Source organism: Stigmatopora argus, chromosome 9 (genome assembly GCF_051989625.1).
Source record: "Stigmatopora argus isolate UIUO_Sarg chromosome 9, RoL_Sarg_1.0, whole genome shotgun sequence".
Classification (NCBI taxonomy): domain Eukaryota; kingdom Metazoa; phylum Chordata; class Actinopteri; order Syngnathiformes; family Syngnathidae; genus Stigmatopora; species Stigmatopora argus.
Window position 1 is genome coordinate 14656278 of NC_135395.1, and position 18049 is coordinate 14674326.

The following is an 18049-nucleotide window of genomic DNA, read 5'->3' on the forward strand; positions in this document are numbered from 1 at the left end:
TACCATGACACTGCCCTTAAAGATGTTTGACTTTTTTTTTCTGGCAACCCCGTGCAGCCCTTGGTGCTACTCATGGAATGGCCAGATGCCAGTAACTTTGCATGTCTCATCTCTGGCTACTTCAAACTGTTTGTAGACCCAAAAAGAAACATCTACTTCAGAATCTCCGGTCAGTCTCATCTGACTAAGACAGGTATCTTGAAAGCCTTCCTCACCTAAAGCAAATAAATGCACATTTAAATGTTGCAACAAAACAATTCATTATCTAAAACCTTCACAATGCTTCACATCCAACTTAGTACTATGTTAGAAAAAAGTATAATGGTTGATGTAAATCAGATGTGTTGGCTTCAGGTTTCAACAAGCAAAAGCTAAATAAACATCCCATGGCAACATCTTGTCTGTCTTCATTTTTGCTCATCAGAATGAGAAGCTCATTCTTTTTTACAAAAAGTCCAAGCATGACATTACAAAATTCAAATGTGCAACCTTTTGCTGTGATCACAAACATTTGTTGGAGCATGAACAAATCCACTGCCATATGCTGTCTACCAGTAGTTTGCATACAAAATGGACCATCATACCATCGCATTCCACCCAAACCCTAACTGTCAAAACTCAGAAAAAAGCAAACTTTTAACATCCATTGCTGAAATAACAAATATTCCCCATGAGACCATTAGCTGACCGCCTTTGCTTTCCCATCTGGAACGTCTTGAATCAAAGTCATTTTTGAACGCCTCAAACTCTTCACTGCTCTGACGATTCTATCCCCAGATTACAGAAGCTCCCACCATTCACACCCACGTTCTGGGGCAACCGGCTTACCATGCGGAGGGCGGAGAGGGGACGAGAGAGAAAACTTGCACAGGGAGTCAGGGTCTTCAAGGGCCTTAGCATCTGCAGAGTCTCAGCATCTAGGTCTGTGCCATTTCCACCTTCAAGAACAACAGTTTCAGGAGCTTCAAGCACACTCAGAAGCTGAACTTGACATCAATGAGAACTTTATTTCCCAGGAGGCCCCAGAGCGGCCTCGCACCAAGTCAGATCCCACGCAGCAAAGTACAGAAGATGTAGTAATGGTAACAGTGAGTCCACCAGTCGAGAACCCCGGATTTAGAATCCGTTCCCAAACATTGGCTCAAACTGAGAAAACACAACAGTATTACTGTGAGTCCTGCAAAGACAGGCACAGGACCGACGATTTGTCCCCAACAGTGAACAGCGGTCGAAAAATGGGCAAAATTTGCTCGAGTGGTTGCGCTTCCAGAAACGGGGGTGGCGTTGATCTCACAGCTCTGCCGCCCCCTGGGAATGAAGAAGACGAGGAGGAGGAGGAAGAGCCACCCAATGGAGGAGAAAAGCTGCAACCACCACAACCTGCGATTGCAGCCCCACCCCCTGGCTTCAGAGATAACAGCTCAGATGAAGATGACTCAAAGAGAAGGAGAAAAACTACCAGCGCCAAGACAGAGGCCACCACTGTGAAACACCATGTTAAGGAGGATGTACCTGTGACGCTTATTGATAATGTGGCCACGAGAACAGTCCGGGATCATGCACAGGAACTTGACGATGCTTTGGTATCCACCTTACAGGCTTTAGAGGCTTTGGCAGCTTCTGAGGACTACCCACATCATCACCAGCAGCCAACACAGACTGCAGGTCGACAACCTCAGTCATACTATATAGTCCACACCTCAGTAATACATGATTGTCATACTACTAAATATTTTCAGTGTAGAATTCGTTTTGGACACAGTGAAATGGCAAACAAGTTTCCTATAACATCATTAATCACAAATCAACTGTAATTCAACATGATAGTTAAACAAATACGTACATTTGAATAACAGATCGTCATAATGAGAGCAGAATTGAGATGAGACAAAAGTGTTAAATAAATAAATATAAGATGCCACTGATGACAAAACAGCACCATGTAAAAGTCAACCAACTGATTACTGCATTCCACTAAGAATGATACTGGCTTCTCTTGATAGATCTATCAAGCAAATGGCAGGGCAAGAAAATAAATTATAATTCTCTTGCTGAGCCAAGAAAGCCCTATAATGCAGTGATCACTCAGAAGAACAAAAGCAAATACTAAAGAGAGTTCATGAACAACTTGTCTGCATTTATAATATGAAGCATTGTTAATAGGAACTCTATCTCAATGCATGTTCTCCCTTGGTTTCGGACCATCCCCTTAATGGTATTTTGTGTCTTATTCCTCAGGCCTTATTGTCCTGGCAGCCATTACACCAGAATCGTCGTTGGATTCGGGCCATGAAACTAATTCCTCTGAACTGACCGATGTTTCTGAGATGGTCTCAGCAATGAAGCAAAATCAAAACCAAGCCTACCTGCTAGCACACCATATCAACAAGGAAAGCCGTATTTGCCGCCGTGACTTTCCCTTGGCTATCCCTGGCTGCACAGCAAAGACGATAGGTACAGGGGCCTTTTCTCTGGGTCAGATCCGCGCCGGATGTCCACCGAAGCAAGTAATTCTAAGTAAGACTATTCCATTTAAAGTCAGTCCAAGTCAAGATTCTGGAACCGTCGGTGTGGTGACAGAGCAGAGAGGCAATCAAGATACTATTCCGAGTGAACAGACAAAAGAGGTTAAAGCAAACCTTGCTTCTACCAAAGCAAGCATAACTGATCCCCAAGCTGAAACACCTGAAGAAGTTAAAGCGCTTGATATTCCACCATCAGTTTCAGTTTCCAAAGAGCCACAGTTATCCAATGCTTCAGGGGAGACACAGAGGCTAAATCTTGTCAATGGTGTAAAAGAAAAATCAACACCGCCTATGAATACAGACAAAGCCTTATCTGTTCTCTTACCCAAAGACAGAACTGTCTCAGCCAAGATTCCACAAAATCATATGTGCCAAGATGCCGAGACTGCCTCTAGAGAGACCGTGAAGCCTTCAAGCTCAACAGAATTTCTACCAGTGGATGATCTGTTCTGCACGTGCCCAATGCAACAGGAACTTGGGATCCAGTTAAGAATTCAAGATCCACAGGTTCAAAAGGTAGTGATGTTTCAAACATCATCTCCCACAGATGATGAGCGTCTTCGAGCTAAAGGCCTCTTTATGGCTAGCAGCAAAGAAAATACTGGAAGAATAGGAAAAGAATGTAGTTTGGCAAAACCTAGTACAACAGTAGAAACCAAGTACGCCCCTCATTTGCCCCTGGAAAGAAAAGAAGGCGTGGAGAACAAGCTCGATGGGGCCCTGGGCAAATCCTATTCCGAATCACAGATATGTTCCATAAAATCATTGCCAAACTTAGAAGATAAAACACAGAATCCTTCTTTAGAAAGAGTATCTACTCTAACAGCAAATGATTCAAAGAAATTGTGCAGTGTTAAGGGAAAATCCCAGCGCACTGCCCCTTTTATGAGCATTAGAAATTTACTTTCAGCGACATTCCCAGCAAGAATGAGAAGGGAAACAGATGAGCGAAGGGCTCAGCTGCAAAAGGTACGCCAGTATGAGCTGGAGTTCTTAGAGGAGCTGCTGAAACCCAAGTCCTCGCAGGGAGAGTTTTTGCCTCAAGGATCCTCACCTGTACCTTCTGGGACTCCTTGTGCCTGCCAACTACGCACCAGTCCTGTCCTAAAAGCACCGGGTATCTCAAGGGAACAGCGACGTAGTTGCGACTGTAAGCGAATGTGCAGGGGCATGAGACTTCCCGATACACCGGTGGGCTCTACGACCGAAACACAAAATAGAGGCAGGGAGAGAACTACGACAAAGACCCCTCCGACAGTCTCTAAAGCACCTAATAGTGAAGGTGCTGCGAGGCAATGTCAGAACTTAGAAGTGAAGACTGCGCGAATCCGTTCCATCAGCCTTGAGTCGAGGGAGCCGAGGGGAGAACAGGGCACCTCCTTGCTCCCGTGTACCTCACAAACAAACTATGTGGAATCACCACAAAATAAGAAACTCCAAAGGCGATACAGCATTGGAGAGCTGGATAACAATACTAATACACCTGTTTATGCAGAGGTAAAGCCCAAAACAAAGAGTCTTGAGAAAGAGATGGAGCGAGTTCGAGCGACGGGATTAAGATTGCCAACCCCAGTGGAGCCAGTTCACACACAGTCTCTTCTGGCAGAAGGAAAAGGGAAAAAGGGTGTATTTTATATCCAAGGCAATGCATTACTGACTGAAAGTAAAGATGTGAGTGGGGAGGTGCTGCTGACATTACCCAGCGAAGACAGTGAGGATAGGGATCAATGTTGTTCTTTTTGTTTCTGCTACCGGAAGTGCGAGGAAACAGATGAGAGCAGTGAGAAGGATGAATTGTCATACTCGATTCCCCTTCAGGTTCTTCCAGGCATGGAGCTGGACTCAAGCACATTTCCTGTTGTCAGCAAAACCCTGCAAGTTCTAAGTGCAGAAGACTGCAGTGGAGAGGAAGACACAGAGAAAGAGACACAGGCACAAGAGATTGACTTAAGAGCTTGCGGCACACTGGAGGGCAGCCTGGCCCGGGTTGAGGCTCTGCAGGGGAAATCTTTCAGCTTGCCCGATGGCTTCCTAAACGCCCAGTTGGATGCTAACGAGTTACTCGCCATCCTGCGGCAGTGCGCTAACAGCCCGCAAGCCGAGGGTGAGACTCGTCTTCAGCCCTCACGGATTGCAGAGTACAAGCAGGAGCTGGCAGTGAGGTTCAAAGAATTCAGGGCATCCTGTCGGCGAGTGGCCAGCGTGGAAAAAAGCCCCACTTGTATGCTGGCTGTTGTCACGGCCAGCTTTCAAGTGCTGTGCGATTTAACTCAGACCTTCATCAAATTGGTCAGGGGGGTTCGCACAGAGACTCAAAGACAACAGCTGTTAAGAAAAGTCGAGGAAGTAGCTATTAACTACACATTGCTCCTTCGCGCAGCAGAAGAGTCGATGGGACATTCAAGCAGCCTACCAACAAAAACAGTTAGCCCACAGGTGTCCTCCGACACGAATAACATGACCTCGCTCACTCGACCCATCAAAGTTCCTCCTGCCAAATAAAGATGACTATTTGGCGGGACTATGATCAAATCTAATACAAACGCATTATGTATTCATCCACTGTTTACATTTTTACTGAATGTGCAAATGGATACTCAGCAACGATGATTGCAATGAGGATGTTCCATCACATGTTTACAGGCCCCAAGGTAGCCTTGTGGATATTGCTCTGAAATGTAAAGCTACACAAAACTAATGCACAAATGAGTAGAATAGTGAAACAGGGCTAATCACGTCATCAGTATAGTATCGGAACAAAATCGGTCAATATAGGACAATATTTTATATGTAGTGTACATTTGAGTTGTGTCTATTTAGAAAGTAATAACATTTTGTGGAAAAAAAGATGATGGATCTATTTAAGAAGTAATAATTTAACAGAACTTTAAATATGATTAAAGATATATATGCTCGGGAAGTTAAAAAAAAGAGATTTTGTCAAGTAGCTACTTGCTGTAGAGTGTATAGTTTTAAGCAATGGTGGATTAAATGGTATTATATTGGTGCGTGGAGATATAAATGTTGCAATGACAATTTCACCATTCTGTTGGCTACGATGGACATATATTTTACGACGCGACAGAACATATTGAAAAATGCCCAAAGCCAAGTGCATCATCTTAAACTTCGTCATACCAGTTGGAATTCTCACAGTTTCAATGGGTTATTATGTAGCAGAGACCGAAGTAACTCCCCTGTAAAATAACATCCTATTGAGAAGGGGTACCCTCGCTTTACTTCCTCCACGTGTATTGTAAACCATTCTGCTTCATAATCCCACTTGCAACTCACTACACATGTAATGAGTCCGTTCAATGTAAATGGATATTCAGGCTCAATTAAAACAATATTTCTAGCAATTGTGCAAAATCACAGCATACTGTAAATTATAATAGTTTAAATATATACCCATCTACAAGCAATGGAATAAGAGGAAAATTAGAACTTTGCACAGCTTCTGAATTTAGAACTCCAGTTGAACTATTGTGTAATTCCGTGTTTTTTCATTCCCTCTTTTATTTAAAGATTTGAGTATGCATACATTTTACATTAACTTGCGCTTTCATAGAATCCCATTACATTAGGTTGTCAGGCACCGTAATAACTTGCTTTCTGTGTGCTGTTGTACATTGTGCATTCTAGGAAGTATATAAGAAACACACAAAGTAGTTTTCTATGTATTTTAATAAAACTAACACATCCGCCCAGTGTCTGAAATCTTCTTTGTGTCCCACCCTCGTAATCACAAATTAAGTAACGAGCTCTGATATTTGTACGTTCACAAGACATTCATTTTCTGTATAAAAGAAATGTGACAGCTACCTTCCAAATTAAATTCAAAAGTGAATTTTAATTTTATTCATAAATTACGCTGGGAAAATGTTAGCGTTCCGCATATCATTACAGAAATTGAATGAAATTGTTGTATAAACTCAACATTCGACAAATATTCATTCATTTAAATAACTTTAAGTGTGTATCCATTAATGTTTATGAGCATATTAAGAATATCAATGACGGTGTTTTCATTAAACATTGCGGCGTTTTTCAATAACAAATTTAGCAATTTTATTTCATTCCTCTTCCTTTCAGGAAGTTTTTTTATTGGAGGTTTTTAAATTCTAAAGTGAAAAATAAACTGTGGCAATATGTAAAAATAGATTCTATGGCAACTGCTTTCTAAATGTAAATATTAGAAGATAGCGATAAAGGCTTTTCCAATACATATAAGATTTAGCTTTTTATTTTATATAAAACAAATTGTAGAAGGAGACCATACTATTAGTGTTACAACTAAAGCAAAATAGAAAACCACATTTTAAAGACTATAGTCAAGTACAAGCATGAAATGTTAAAGTTGGTATTTTTATAAATACAAAACATATCAAACAAAGATCCAGGCACTTTGATGAACATCATTATTTTTACTCTATGTCTGTGTCATTTCCTCGAAAAGGCCTCCATGGTGGAATTCATTGCTTTGTTGTTGTTTTTATGTGCTCCCATTCATTCTTGTCTTATTTTACAATCAGTGTTGGCCACTGTGGGCTTTCATCTGTGTTAAATCATGTTAAGAGAAATAAATGGCATCCAATAAACTCCTCATGTTACTTGGAAAACACATTTCATGGCAAATATGTCTCACACTGACTGTTTACTGAAACAAATTATTACACTTATTAATTTGTTCTCTGTATCGCTTCTCCTTACAGCAATCGCAGGGGTGCTGGAGGAAATCCAAGTTGACTATAGGCAGGAGGCAGTGTATACCTTGAACTGGTTGCTACACAAGCAATAACTTACATCAGTTTCAGGGTGAACTACAAAATACCGTGCCGATGCTATGCGATATATACTGTACGAGATCTAGTTTCCAATCATTCGCCGTAATTTAGTATTAAAAGGAAAAAAGAAGTGGTATCGGTACCATATTGGCATGGTCTGTCCCACACAGATGGTTGTTAGAATTGCTATGGGGAGCCCAAAGAAAATTGTATCGATACAAAACTGGAATTTTAGAAACAAATTACTTTATAGGGCCTTTAATTTTAACCCAGAAGTGTGTTTTTTGGAATCTGAGAGAAAGACGGAGTACCAAAAGAACAATGAGGTAAAAAAGAGGTGAAACATGCAAACCCCACAAAGAAGGGAATAGGCAAGTGGGCAAAAATTTCAAGATATTTCAAGATATTTCAACAGCTAAGTTAGATGTGATATGGTATTAATTTTTGAGGGTCCTTCTGTAAATTACACTTTGTACCGAATGGTTGCCTCGTGACATCAACATGTTACAATCCATGCTCCAGAGATTGAACCACTCAAGAAAGCTTTCAACTCATGTTAATGGTTAAGTGCTTAGCTGTCGAGGCATCCCAATAAAGTATTGTGAACCCTATGGAATTACTTCAATTCATGCTTAAATTGATCATATGTCAAGGGATCTTTACCTAAGTCAGAACAAGAGGAACACTTGGTCTTCTTCAAATAATACCATATGTATCCAGGCCCCAGATTGTAAACATCAACAGTGCAGGATGTGGGAAAAATGTGAAATTTTGGATTTTGTACATGTTTAAGGGACCTTCAACTGAGCAATAAACTCAAATATTTGCTGTTGCTCAGATGAGACCATTCCTTTTTATTATTATTATTGCTCTTCAGCAAATCTCTTGGGATGGTTGCAGTGAATCACTGTTAAACTCATTCCAAATAATCTCAATTGGGTCGGAGTCAGAAATATAGTGAGGCTGTTTTCCTGTAGAGAGGGTTAAGATATTGATTTTCTTCTGTCCATGAATTTACAACTGTTTTGTGAGCCATCTTCTGTTCCACTTCTCTTGGTAAACATGGCTTGATTGTCTAGATAATTCTAGTAAATACTGTACTCTTGCATTCCCATTGACAGTGATAGACGTCCAATCCATTTTTATTGGGTGGTGCTGGGTTTGAGTCTTGTAAGTGGTAATGTACCAAATCTACTGTGTGATCCATGCAAAAATAGTCTTCTTTTAAAAATAAAAACAATTGATTTATCTAACAAAATCAATTGTGTGATCCATGCAAAAATTGCCCTTTTTAACACAATTGATTTATCTAACAAAATCAATCGCGGTCAATGAATGATTTAATGGTTGACGATAGGCATGCACATGTGCAGCCAAACAATTGCTCCTTATCCCAGTGGTTTAATTTTAATTTGCTTGATTGCTTGCTTCTAACAAATAGAACACTGTTTATAGTACCGATTGCATAAATATAAATACTGTACAGCATGCAGCTTACCTGTAATGTTTTCTTTGGAAGTTTGGATGTTGTTGCTCCTTTGGCATTTTACCGCAAGTGCGTGCAATTTAAACAAATCTAACAAACAGGTGTTTTCCACCAGATGACCACTATTAGAAACGGACCCAGGGATAACATCACTTGAGTTGTAAGAATTTCTTAAGCCACAATAATTGCACAAAATTGAAAAAAAAACTATCTGAGGGGGGAAAACTGTCTAGCAAAACTGCAGTGATGATTTCATATTTTTTTCTTATTTGTCCAGCCAAACACACGCAAATATGACATGACTTATTTGAGTAGAATTTTAAATGTCCGAGTGTTCTTGAATGCCGCATTTGCTGATGATACTTGTCCGGTGTGACGTCATCCCTAGCAGCCATGAGTGAAAGCGTGCGCGCGGCTCGGAAAGAAGAGACAAGAGTCACGCGTGATGTGTTGGCCTAGAGGTGGCTAGCTACTCGTGGGTTAAGGGTAGCCGGACAACTGTTGCTCAATTCTATTCGATCATTTGTTTATATCACCCCTGCCCCGACATCGAAGCTGTTGCCGTGCCTGCGTAGACGTCTCGTCGCCCTGGAACGCAACAACATGCCAAATATTAAAATATTCAGCGGTAGTTCTCACCCAGATCTCTCTCAAAAGATAGCAGATCGCCTCGGTCTCGAGCTTGGAAAGGTTGTCACTAAGAAATTTAGCAATCAAGAAACATGGTGAGTTCATCGTTGCTGTTGTTCTTTATTATGTTTACAACTTGCTAGCTAACTGCGACAATGCATGCTATTGCCGCGCGTTTGTTGAGATGAGCTTTGCTTATTCTCACTCCTGCAATTAATCGTGCTTCAGGATTTATTCGATTTCTTTTATATTTATTTTTTGGGGTAATAGTGGGCTCTGTCTTGACTGGTGAGAGTGCAAATCGATAAATGAACTGCTGTCATAGTAGTAACGTTTTGCTAAGGCCACTTTTGGCCTGCTAGTATTATTGTTCCGATTAAATCTTTTTGGAAGATCTGCCCATAGAAAGTCCCGATCTGATACATCGGAAAAAGTACATTCAAATGTCTTTTTCCAAATTTTATCTACGTTAAAGGTTGGGGGATATCTGTTTTTATTTTTATTTTTCAAAACATCTATACAGCAAAATAATATTGTCACCAAATTACACATTTAAATATTTAGTTTTTCATCAATAAGTGTATATTGGTCATACAATGTGATAAATCGAGCTTTTTTTTATTGGAAATGTTCTTTATTTTTGCAGTCTCTGGACTTTTACTGACTTTTTCTGCAAATTTTGTTTTAGTAGTGTAAACATTTTATTTTTCGACCCTTCTTCTGAAAATAACGTACTGGAGACCGATATTGGATCGAGGACATCCCTACTGAAGATGACTATCAAGAATATCCTTTACAGGCTGAAATTGGTCACCATAGCAAATAATTGCGCTCCCTCCAGTTGAACTCAGAACATGTGATGCTTACGGATTGTTTATTCTGTCTCCTGTTAGTGTGTTTGCTTAGCTTTCTGCTGCTAAGTGATGTTTCTCTTGTCACCTCTGCAAATCCCCCTACAGTGTGGAAATAGGCGAGAGCGTACGAGGAGAGGATGTCTACATCGTCCAGAGCGGCTGTGGGGAGATCAATGATAATTTGATGGAGCTGCTCATCATGATCAACGCCTGCAAGATAGCATCCGCTTCCAGAGTCACCGCCGTCATCCCTTGCTTTCCGTACGCCCGCCAGGACAAGAAGGACAAGGTGGGGGTGAGGGACATCTGTCTAATTTTTTTCCCCTCATGCTGTTTGCCATCCGACGTCATGATGAAAGCCACTGGCCATGTCCATGAACGCAACGCTGCATTTGGGTTTGTTTCCTGCTGGTTTTCTCCCATTCATCTGCTTTGTTTGCAGGCTAATTTCAGATTGATGTTTTTATTTTGTGTTGTGTAAAAAAAATAATCAACAAGTGCTTACGCCACCATTGTGTACCATCAAATATTTGACATCAGCTGCTTTTTTTGTTTTCTTTTATGGCACTAGATTACGAGAAATACATATTATGCAGTATCAGCATGCTAATTTTTTAGTGCTCAATACCAAACAGTTGACTTGTGCCATATCGATACTAGTATCGATGCAACACTAATAAAAACACAAAGTGGAAAACTAAAAAAAGGAAATGTGCTTGTCACAAAGTGCACACATTGAGCATTTTGCAATCTTTGTAAGATCCGTTAAAAATATATCTGATAAGTATAACCTAACATTAGTGTGCATTTGTCAAATGATGTCAATTTTTGGGGGGGACACTGCTTGTCTTGTTTTGCCATCTTTGGGTGCACATATTTCGCATGCTCATATGTTTGCTTGTCACTGGTTTTAATGGTGTCTGTAAATCTTCCCTTGCTTAATGAATGGAAAGAATTTTTTTTTATTATCATTAAAGGGAAATGAGATAGTGAACCCTTTCAGGGACAGTGGTTATGTATTACAGTGAATACCTATTCTGAAGTTATCATTATCTTAACTCATTCACGGCCAGTCCAGATCATGGAGTAAAAAGTGGTAAAACATTGTCCTGCCATTGGTCTCTGGGCTGCAAGTTTGTAAATAAAACGTTTAAGAAAAATACATCATAATTCAAGCCGTATGAGGTTTCAGGATAACATGCTAAATTCTCAGCTCACTGTTATTATTAGCTTCAGATCATGCTCGGCAGTCGTCTTTTTCCTCGTCACTTAACAGATCTATTTTGGTTGCAGAGCCGCGCTCCCATCTCTGCCAAGTTGGTGGCCAACATGCTGTCCGTGTCAGGTGCTGACCACATCATCACGATGGACTTGCATGCCTCACAAATACAGGTGATCACTTACACAGGGCGATTTGGGTCTTTTCCAAACTGCTTCCAAGGAGGACAGTATATTTTTCCAGGTTAATCACCTTTTAATACAGTTGGAATTATTGTCTTCACCATTGGATACATGGCTTCCTTAGAACATAGTTACAATTAGCCAGTTTGATTCTTTTTTTTTAGCACAGTACAGACTCCGTACATAGCTGGTGTCTTTCAGGGATTCTTCGACATACCGGTAGACAACCTCTATGCAGAGCCCGCTGTGTTAAAGTGGATTAGAGAAAACATACCTGAGTGGAAGAATTGCACCATTGTCTCACCAGATGCTGGTGGAGCAAAAAGGTGAGCTTCGTTTTAATGTGCTGAAGTGGAAACTCTTGGATCTCAGGTGATAGAATTTTACATGGAGGTAATATTTTCTTTTTGCAGGGTCACCTCCATAGCTGACAGGTTAAATGTGGACTTTGCGCTCATCCATAAAGAGCGGAAAAAGGCCAACGAGGTTGACCGCATGGTACTCGTCGGGGATGTGACTGCTCGAGTTGCCATCCTCGTAGATGACATGGCAGACACCTGTGGGACTATCTGTCATGCTGCCGACAAGTAAGCCTTTTTTGCATGATGACAATACATTTAGCTCTGGGCCGTGTTTGACTGAATTTCATGAAATACAAAAGTTTTATTTTTAATAGTTGTATCGTGAATTGGTTTTCTGACTTGTTGCATCAATCATTGGCGTGAGCCTTATGTCGCAAATCGTATCAGGAGGTACTTAGATGTAGGGTATACTGAATGTCAAACAATGTTATAAGAGCCCCTGACCACCGTTTGTTTTTTCTTTTTTCTTTTCCTCTCGTTATAGGTTGATATCTGCTGGTGCCACAAAAGTGTACGCCATCCTGACCCATGGCATCTTCTCCGGCCCTGCCATTTCTCGCATCAATAATGCCTGTTTTGAAGCTGTTGTGGTCACTAATACAATACCCCAGGAGGAGAAAATGAGGCATTGTCCCAAAATACAGGTAAATATTAGTTTGTTTATTGAACCCAATTGTCAGGTTCAGTTTTTTTCCCTGTTTTGTCCACATTTGAAGTATTAATTCCCACCACCAAAGCCAAACAGACTTTGCCTGACTTTAAATTAGTCACCATTTAAATGCAGGGCATTTGATATGCTAACCAGTAAGCCCCCACTGAATGACCTTTTTTCTTATTTTCCAGGTTATTGACATCTCCATGATCCTTGCAGAGGCCATCCGGAGAACCCACAATGGCGAATCAGTGTCGTACCTATTTAGCCACGTCCCCTTGTAATGGTGTACACACTTTTTTTTTTTCTTTTTTCTTTTTTTAAATTCATATTCCATACCACCCATCCTCGAAAGGGTTGCATGGGTTGCTGGAGCCTAACCCAGCTGTCTTCAGGTAAAAGGCAGACTCCACCCTAGACTGGTCGTAGGGCACACAGAGAGACAAACGACCATCCGCACCCCCAATCATACCGCCACCAGCGGGAATTGAGCCCACGCCTGCCCGCACCAAAGTCAGGCGAGTGAACCTCTACACCACAAGGTGGCTTGGTGTACACACTCCAACCAAAAATAAATGAAGAGCCCCCAACCCAAACGCAACTGTTATAAAAGTTCCCTTTTAGAAGGGATGGAATGAACTATCCTGTCTGTTACATGAAATCTCCTTACCTGCACATTATTTCTCACAAATGGAGCACCACATAGACCATATTTATTGAGTTTGAACTAATCTTGTGCGGCTGTAGCGCAGTTAGATGTGAGGTGCCCCAACATTTGGAACAGAGAAGGTCTTCAGTTGAGATGGGTTTGCCCACCAAAGTTATACTTGGAATATGTTGCTTTAGCTTGGGATCTCTGCCGGTGGAAATGGTACACGTAATGGTGCATCTCAATAAATTAGAGTATTGTGACTAACTGCAACGCAAACATTTCATTTTTTTATAACTAAATTTAAAACCCCTCAATTAGTCATAACAATGATGTATAATGTTACACAGAAAAATAATCCAAATTACTGTTATTCTAGTAACCCCTCAATTAGTCATAACAATGATGTATAATGTTACACAGAAAAATAATCCAAATTACTGTTATTCTAGTAACCCCTCAATTAGTCATAACAATGATGTATAATGTTACACAGAAAAATAATCCAAATTAATGTTATTCTAATCTGCCTCATGTTAAATAGGTATACACTCTAAATTGTCCAAAGTAAACCTACTACATAAAATTAAGTTTACTATAATCTTCAAATTTTTAGAGATGCGCCAGTACAGTAAGTCATCTTTTTCCCCCTTACTATTCTTTTTTGGGGGAGTGGGGGATTTTGTAATATAATTTCAAACTATACTGTTTACTTGAGTAGGTACCATTTATTTGGGTCCTTTTTTAATAAAACTGAATAGAGGTTCCCATTTTAGTCATTTATGAAGCACAGATGTGCCAAAGGGACAAAACCAGTAGTGAATAATGTGAGGAGTTTGTCCAATGTTCACCTTGGCCATTATTTGTTTTTCATAACGATGGTATTTAATTTCCTGGATTGTTCATGTCATGCCATTTTCTTTTCCCCTGATTTCTTTCTCATTGGCATTTCTTTTGGTTACTGCATTGATTTATGTCCACATTTAGTTACATTTTAATAAAAATAATATTGAATATTTGTCTGAGTTACTTGTAATTTATGCTTTCATGCTTGAAATATAATATTTATGAGTATTTACAGCCAGTCCCAGTTTGAGGGATATTTATTGCAACCCATGGAGGCAGCAAATGAACAAATGTATACATCTACTGCCTACCCTCGCACTTGTAATGGATTGGACACCTACCGCTCTCACTGACAACCAATAAGTTCACTAGAAAGTGCAAAAATATCTGTTACAAAATGAAATTTCTGATAGAATAATAGAAGATACGGCACGCCCATGGATCTTTGTTTGGCAGGAAAATGCAGCCAATCGCTGATAACATAGCGATTTAGTCTCAGCCAATAGTTATTCTAAAGGGGCGGTATGTGATGGTTAAGCGCATCGCATTTTATCTGTACGCCACTAGACCTTCTTTTATTCATTTTTTTGCAGGAAAGTAGAATAATACCATGTTGCTATTATGAAAGGTGGCATGTTAATTTAATTTCCTAATTTTTTCCAACGCTTCTCGAGGTGCGTTTAGAAATCAATGTTGCTGGTGTTGTGGTTTTCTACATGTTCTGCTTTTGTTTCATCGTGACATTTGAAGTAGTAAGTACAATGTTTGCTTCATTTCTCTGTTAATGATTTTGTGATTGTTTTTAGTAAGTAGATGTTCATTGTAAGGATTTTTTTTTATTTATACTGTTTTTGCTGTCCGAGGTTAGGGTGAGGCAGTTGAAATACAACTGTGATGTCATTTTTCAGATCAAATTATGACAGGAAGTCCCAAGATGACACAAAATGAAGATGGCCCGAGGGACTCAAAGGCACGTTTCCAAAGCTACTTCCACGGTGGGACCTCAACCTTGTTCTCCACCCTGATTGTATTCCCGGTCTACAAGACTGTTTTCCGCCAACAAATCCACAATATCCAGGTTCAAAGGGCAATAAAGCAGCTCCACAAAGAAGGTTTTGGGAAGCTCTACAGGGGGGTAACGCCCCCATTACTCATGAGGACGCTCAATGGAACACTGCTCTTTGGACTCCAGGATACCTTCCTTCGCCTGTTGTCCCGACCAACCTTGAGTGTCATACCCGCCTCTTTGCTTCCTGCCGTGGCGGGTCTCGGCGTAGGAATGGTGGAGGCGGTCGTCTTTACCCCGTTTGAGCGCGTCCAGAATGTGTTGCAGAGCGGGCACAATGACCGCCGCTTACCAACGCTGAAGAGTGTTCTTGTAAGGTTGAAGGTTCAGAGGTTTGCTTCCGGTTACTACCGGGCCTTCCTGCCCATTGCGGCTCGTAACGCCTTAGGCAGCTCTCTTTATTTTGGTTTGAAGGGGCCCTTGAGTGCCGCCGTGGCCGAGCAGGGGATGTCTCCCGTTGCATCTTCCTTCTTTTCTGGAACAATGACTTCGATGGCCGTCAGCCTGACCCTGTACCCTCTGTCTGTGCTGGTGGCAAACATGCAGGTGCAAGTTCAGACTGAGGTGAAAGGGGTGGTGGCTTGCTGGAAGATGCTGTGGAAATCCCGGCAGAGGAGTGTTCTATTACTCTACCGGGGTGGTGCTTTGGTGATTCTCCGATCGTGCATCACCTGGGGAATCACCACAGCCATCTATGACAGGCAGCAAAAACGCTCATCTTGAGCAGACTCTACTACAAGTAAAACTGGAATTAATGGAAAAATGTGTGTGTAATGTATCGTCATTAATTTTGTCTATCGTCATCTATTTGAGTCATGTACTAAAATGAACTTTCGTCCATTTGCTCCTGGGTCAAAATGGATTGAATTGAAGATGAGCATTCTTAGCCAATCCTCTCTTTTTAAATTATTATCGTCTAGAGTGCGAAATTAGTGAATTTTAGGCAACTTCCTTGGTGCTTCTAGGATACTTGCAGGTGACTTCATTCACATTTCGGATCATTCCATGTTGATTTTAGAGTGTTTGGGTTGATATTGGCTCTGTTTTGCCCATTAGAAATCTATAGTGACATTTTTGTCAAATTTTCTGTGAAACTATGTCTTTTGGGTAAAAAAAACACGCAAAGTGCAAACATTGCAAAGCATCTCAACAAAAATAAATTGTATTTAACTTTTCATTGCTGATATTTATAAAATCACTGATGCGGATCAGCAGACTAGGGGTGTGATAAATCCCCAAACAACAAAACATATGGTGCATAAATACAGTAAATTATCTCATGATTGGCTGCCCTTGAATGTGTTGGACGTCCAATATATGAAGACCAAAAAATTGCAAAGTTTTTGTTAGTCATAAATCCACACAAACCAATAAAGCCATATCCTATTCTTCCAAATTGCAGATTTTAGAAGATTTTATTCCACTGTAAACTTAAAGTGCTGTTGACTCTCATGTGCCTTTTTCCTCTACCACATAAACAGAAGAATCCAAATAACCTCAAATAATATAAAATAATGTGTTGTATAATAAAATGTCCTCTGTGTCTTGAAGAAAATAGTAAGGATTTACAAATGTTAAGATCACTGTTTGATGCAAATGATGAAATTGATTAAATGAACAGTAACTGAATCTACCAAGCAGTTGTAGTATCCTTTTAATGCACATCAAAACTATTATTTAACAAACTCCTGTACTTACATATGGTACATTCCAATATATTTATCATAGACAGTTGGCCTAATTCAGTTCATGTATAGAGTATCATTAACTCATTGGCCTTGGATAGTGATTGAGGAAACAGAAATGCTCTCATACTGCATTCCATGCCACGTTTAGTCCTCTAGATGGTACTATACTACAAATGACCACAAAAATCTTCATTCCTGTAACATTGAAAGCTCACTGAGTTCACTCCAAGCTATTCTGACAGTTAGTTCACTCTCCCTTGCATGCCCAGACAGGAGCAAAGAATTGCACTGTTGCAATACCGAAACCATTCCTTTAGCTTAAGGGGCCACCTTTAACCCTTTCATGAATAAATATGACTTTCTCTTTATTCCAATCCTTTTGCAACAGAAAAAGTAGTTTATACATTATTCGTCTATGCCGCTTATCCTCACAGGGGTGCTGAAGCCTATGCCAGCTAACTATGGGCAGTAAGTGGGGCATGAATTGGTCCCCATGCAGTCACATGACACATGGAGAAATACAATCAATTTCGCCCACAGACAATTTGGAGCTTTCACTCAGCCTACCTTCTATGTTTTGGGGAAGTGGTGGGGAAAAAAACCATGCATGCAATGAAAATAACATGCAAATGCCACACTGGAAAAGCCCAAGACCAGGCTTGAACCCTTGATTTCAGAACAGTGAGGCAGATGTGCTAAGTATGCTTCCACTGTGCAACCACATGAGAGTTCATGCATACCTGTCAACCTCTGCCGATAACTGCCCTTATAAATGATTATGATTCCCCTTACAAACCCCAAAAAACCTTACAAACACCGTACGAGTACGGTGTTTGTAAGGTTTTTGGGGGGTTTGTAAGGGGAATCATAATCATTTATAAGGGCAGTTATCGGCAGAGGTTGACAGGTATGTTAATGACCAAAAAAGGTCTTTCAGGTGTCAAAAAATAAGTTTTATTTTAAGCAAAAATAGTCACTTGCCTCATAAAGGGTTAAAGGTCTTCAGTTTTCAACTTTAAATAGCTTTCCATTGTAGTGGCCACTGTTCCCGAAAGGTTAATATTCAAACCAATTGAAGTGCTTGCATGCTTTGGGAGCCAATG

The 18049-nt window shown here is 40.4% G+C and overlaps 3 protein-coding genes across 7 annotated transcripts in view; all 3 read left to right on the forward strand.

Annotated features, from left to right (window-relative positions):
• LOC144082202 (FERM and PDZ domain-containing protein 3-like) overlaps positions 1–7575 on the forward strand; it is a 58097-nt gene extending 50522 nt beyond the window's left edge. For 3 of the 4 annotated variants that reach the window (XM_077609157.1, XM_077609159.1, XM_077609158.1), the window contains 3 exons: positions 58–193; positions 778–1665; positions 2239–7575. In XM_077609157.1, coding sequence (XP_077465283.1) covers positions 58–193; positions 778–1665; positions 2239–5027 — 3813 coding nt within the window. In that variant the 3' untranslated portion in view covers positions 5028–7575. The remainder of the gene's footprint in view (positions 1–57; positions 194–777; positions 1666–2238) is intronic. The other variant, XM_077609160.1, reaches the window with a different exon arrangement.
• A 1601-nt stretch (positions 7576–9176) lies between these two features.
• Positions 9177–13603, forward strand: LOC144082293 (ribose-phosphate pyrophosphokinase 1). Of its 2 annotated transcripts, none has more exons than XM_077609340.1 (7): positions 9177–9523; positions 10388–10577; positions 11576–11674; positions 11885–12009; positions 12097–12270; positions 12530–12689; positions 12889–13603. In XM_077609340.1, exons 1-7 carry the CDS (start codon positions 9402–9404, stop codon positions 12979–12981), a joined length of 963 nt encoding a protein of 320 aa, XP_077465466.1. In that variant the 5' UTR covers positions 9177–9401; the 3' UTR covers positions 12982–13603. The 2 variants fall into 2 exon arrangements, with proteins under 2 accessions (XP_077465466.1, XP_077465467.1); XM_077609341.1 differs by having other exon boundaries at positions 10388–10571.
• A 1121-nt stretch (positions 13604–14724) lies between these two features.
• On the forward strand, positions 14725–16868 carry LOC144082981 (solute carrier family 25 member 53-like). The gene is made up of 2 exons (XM_077610501.1): positions 14725–14944; positions 15101–16868. Exon 2 carries the CDS (start codon positions 15109–15111, stop codon positions 15979–15981), a length of 873 nt encoding a protein of 290 aa, XP_077466627.1. The 5' UTR covers positions 14725–14944; positions 15101–15108; the 3' UTR covers positions 15982–16868.
• The last annotated feature ends 1181 nt before the right edge of the window (positions 16869–18049 follow it).

Bases quoted from the DNA above. Each gene is read 5' to 3' on its own strand.
- LOC144082293 (XM_077609340.1), top strand. From the start codon at position 9,402: ATGCCAAATATTAAAATATTCAGCGGTAGTTCTCACCCAGATCTCTCT. The intron at 11,675-11,884 runs GTGATCACTTAC...GGTGTCTTTCAG, and splicing joins TGCATGCCTCACAAATACAG to GGATTCTTCGACATACCGGT. The intron at 12,010-12,096 runs GTGAGCTTCGTT...TTCTTTTTGCAG, and splicing joins GATGCTGGTGGAGCAAAAAG to GGTCACCTCCATAGCTGACA.
- LOC144082981 (XM_077610501.1), top strand. From the start codon at position 15,109: ATGACAGGAAGTCCCAAGATGACACAAAATGAAGATGGCCCGAGGGAC.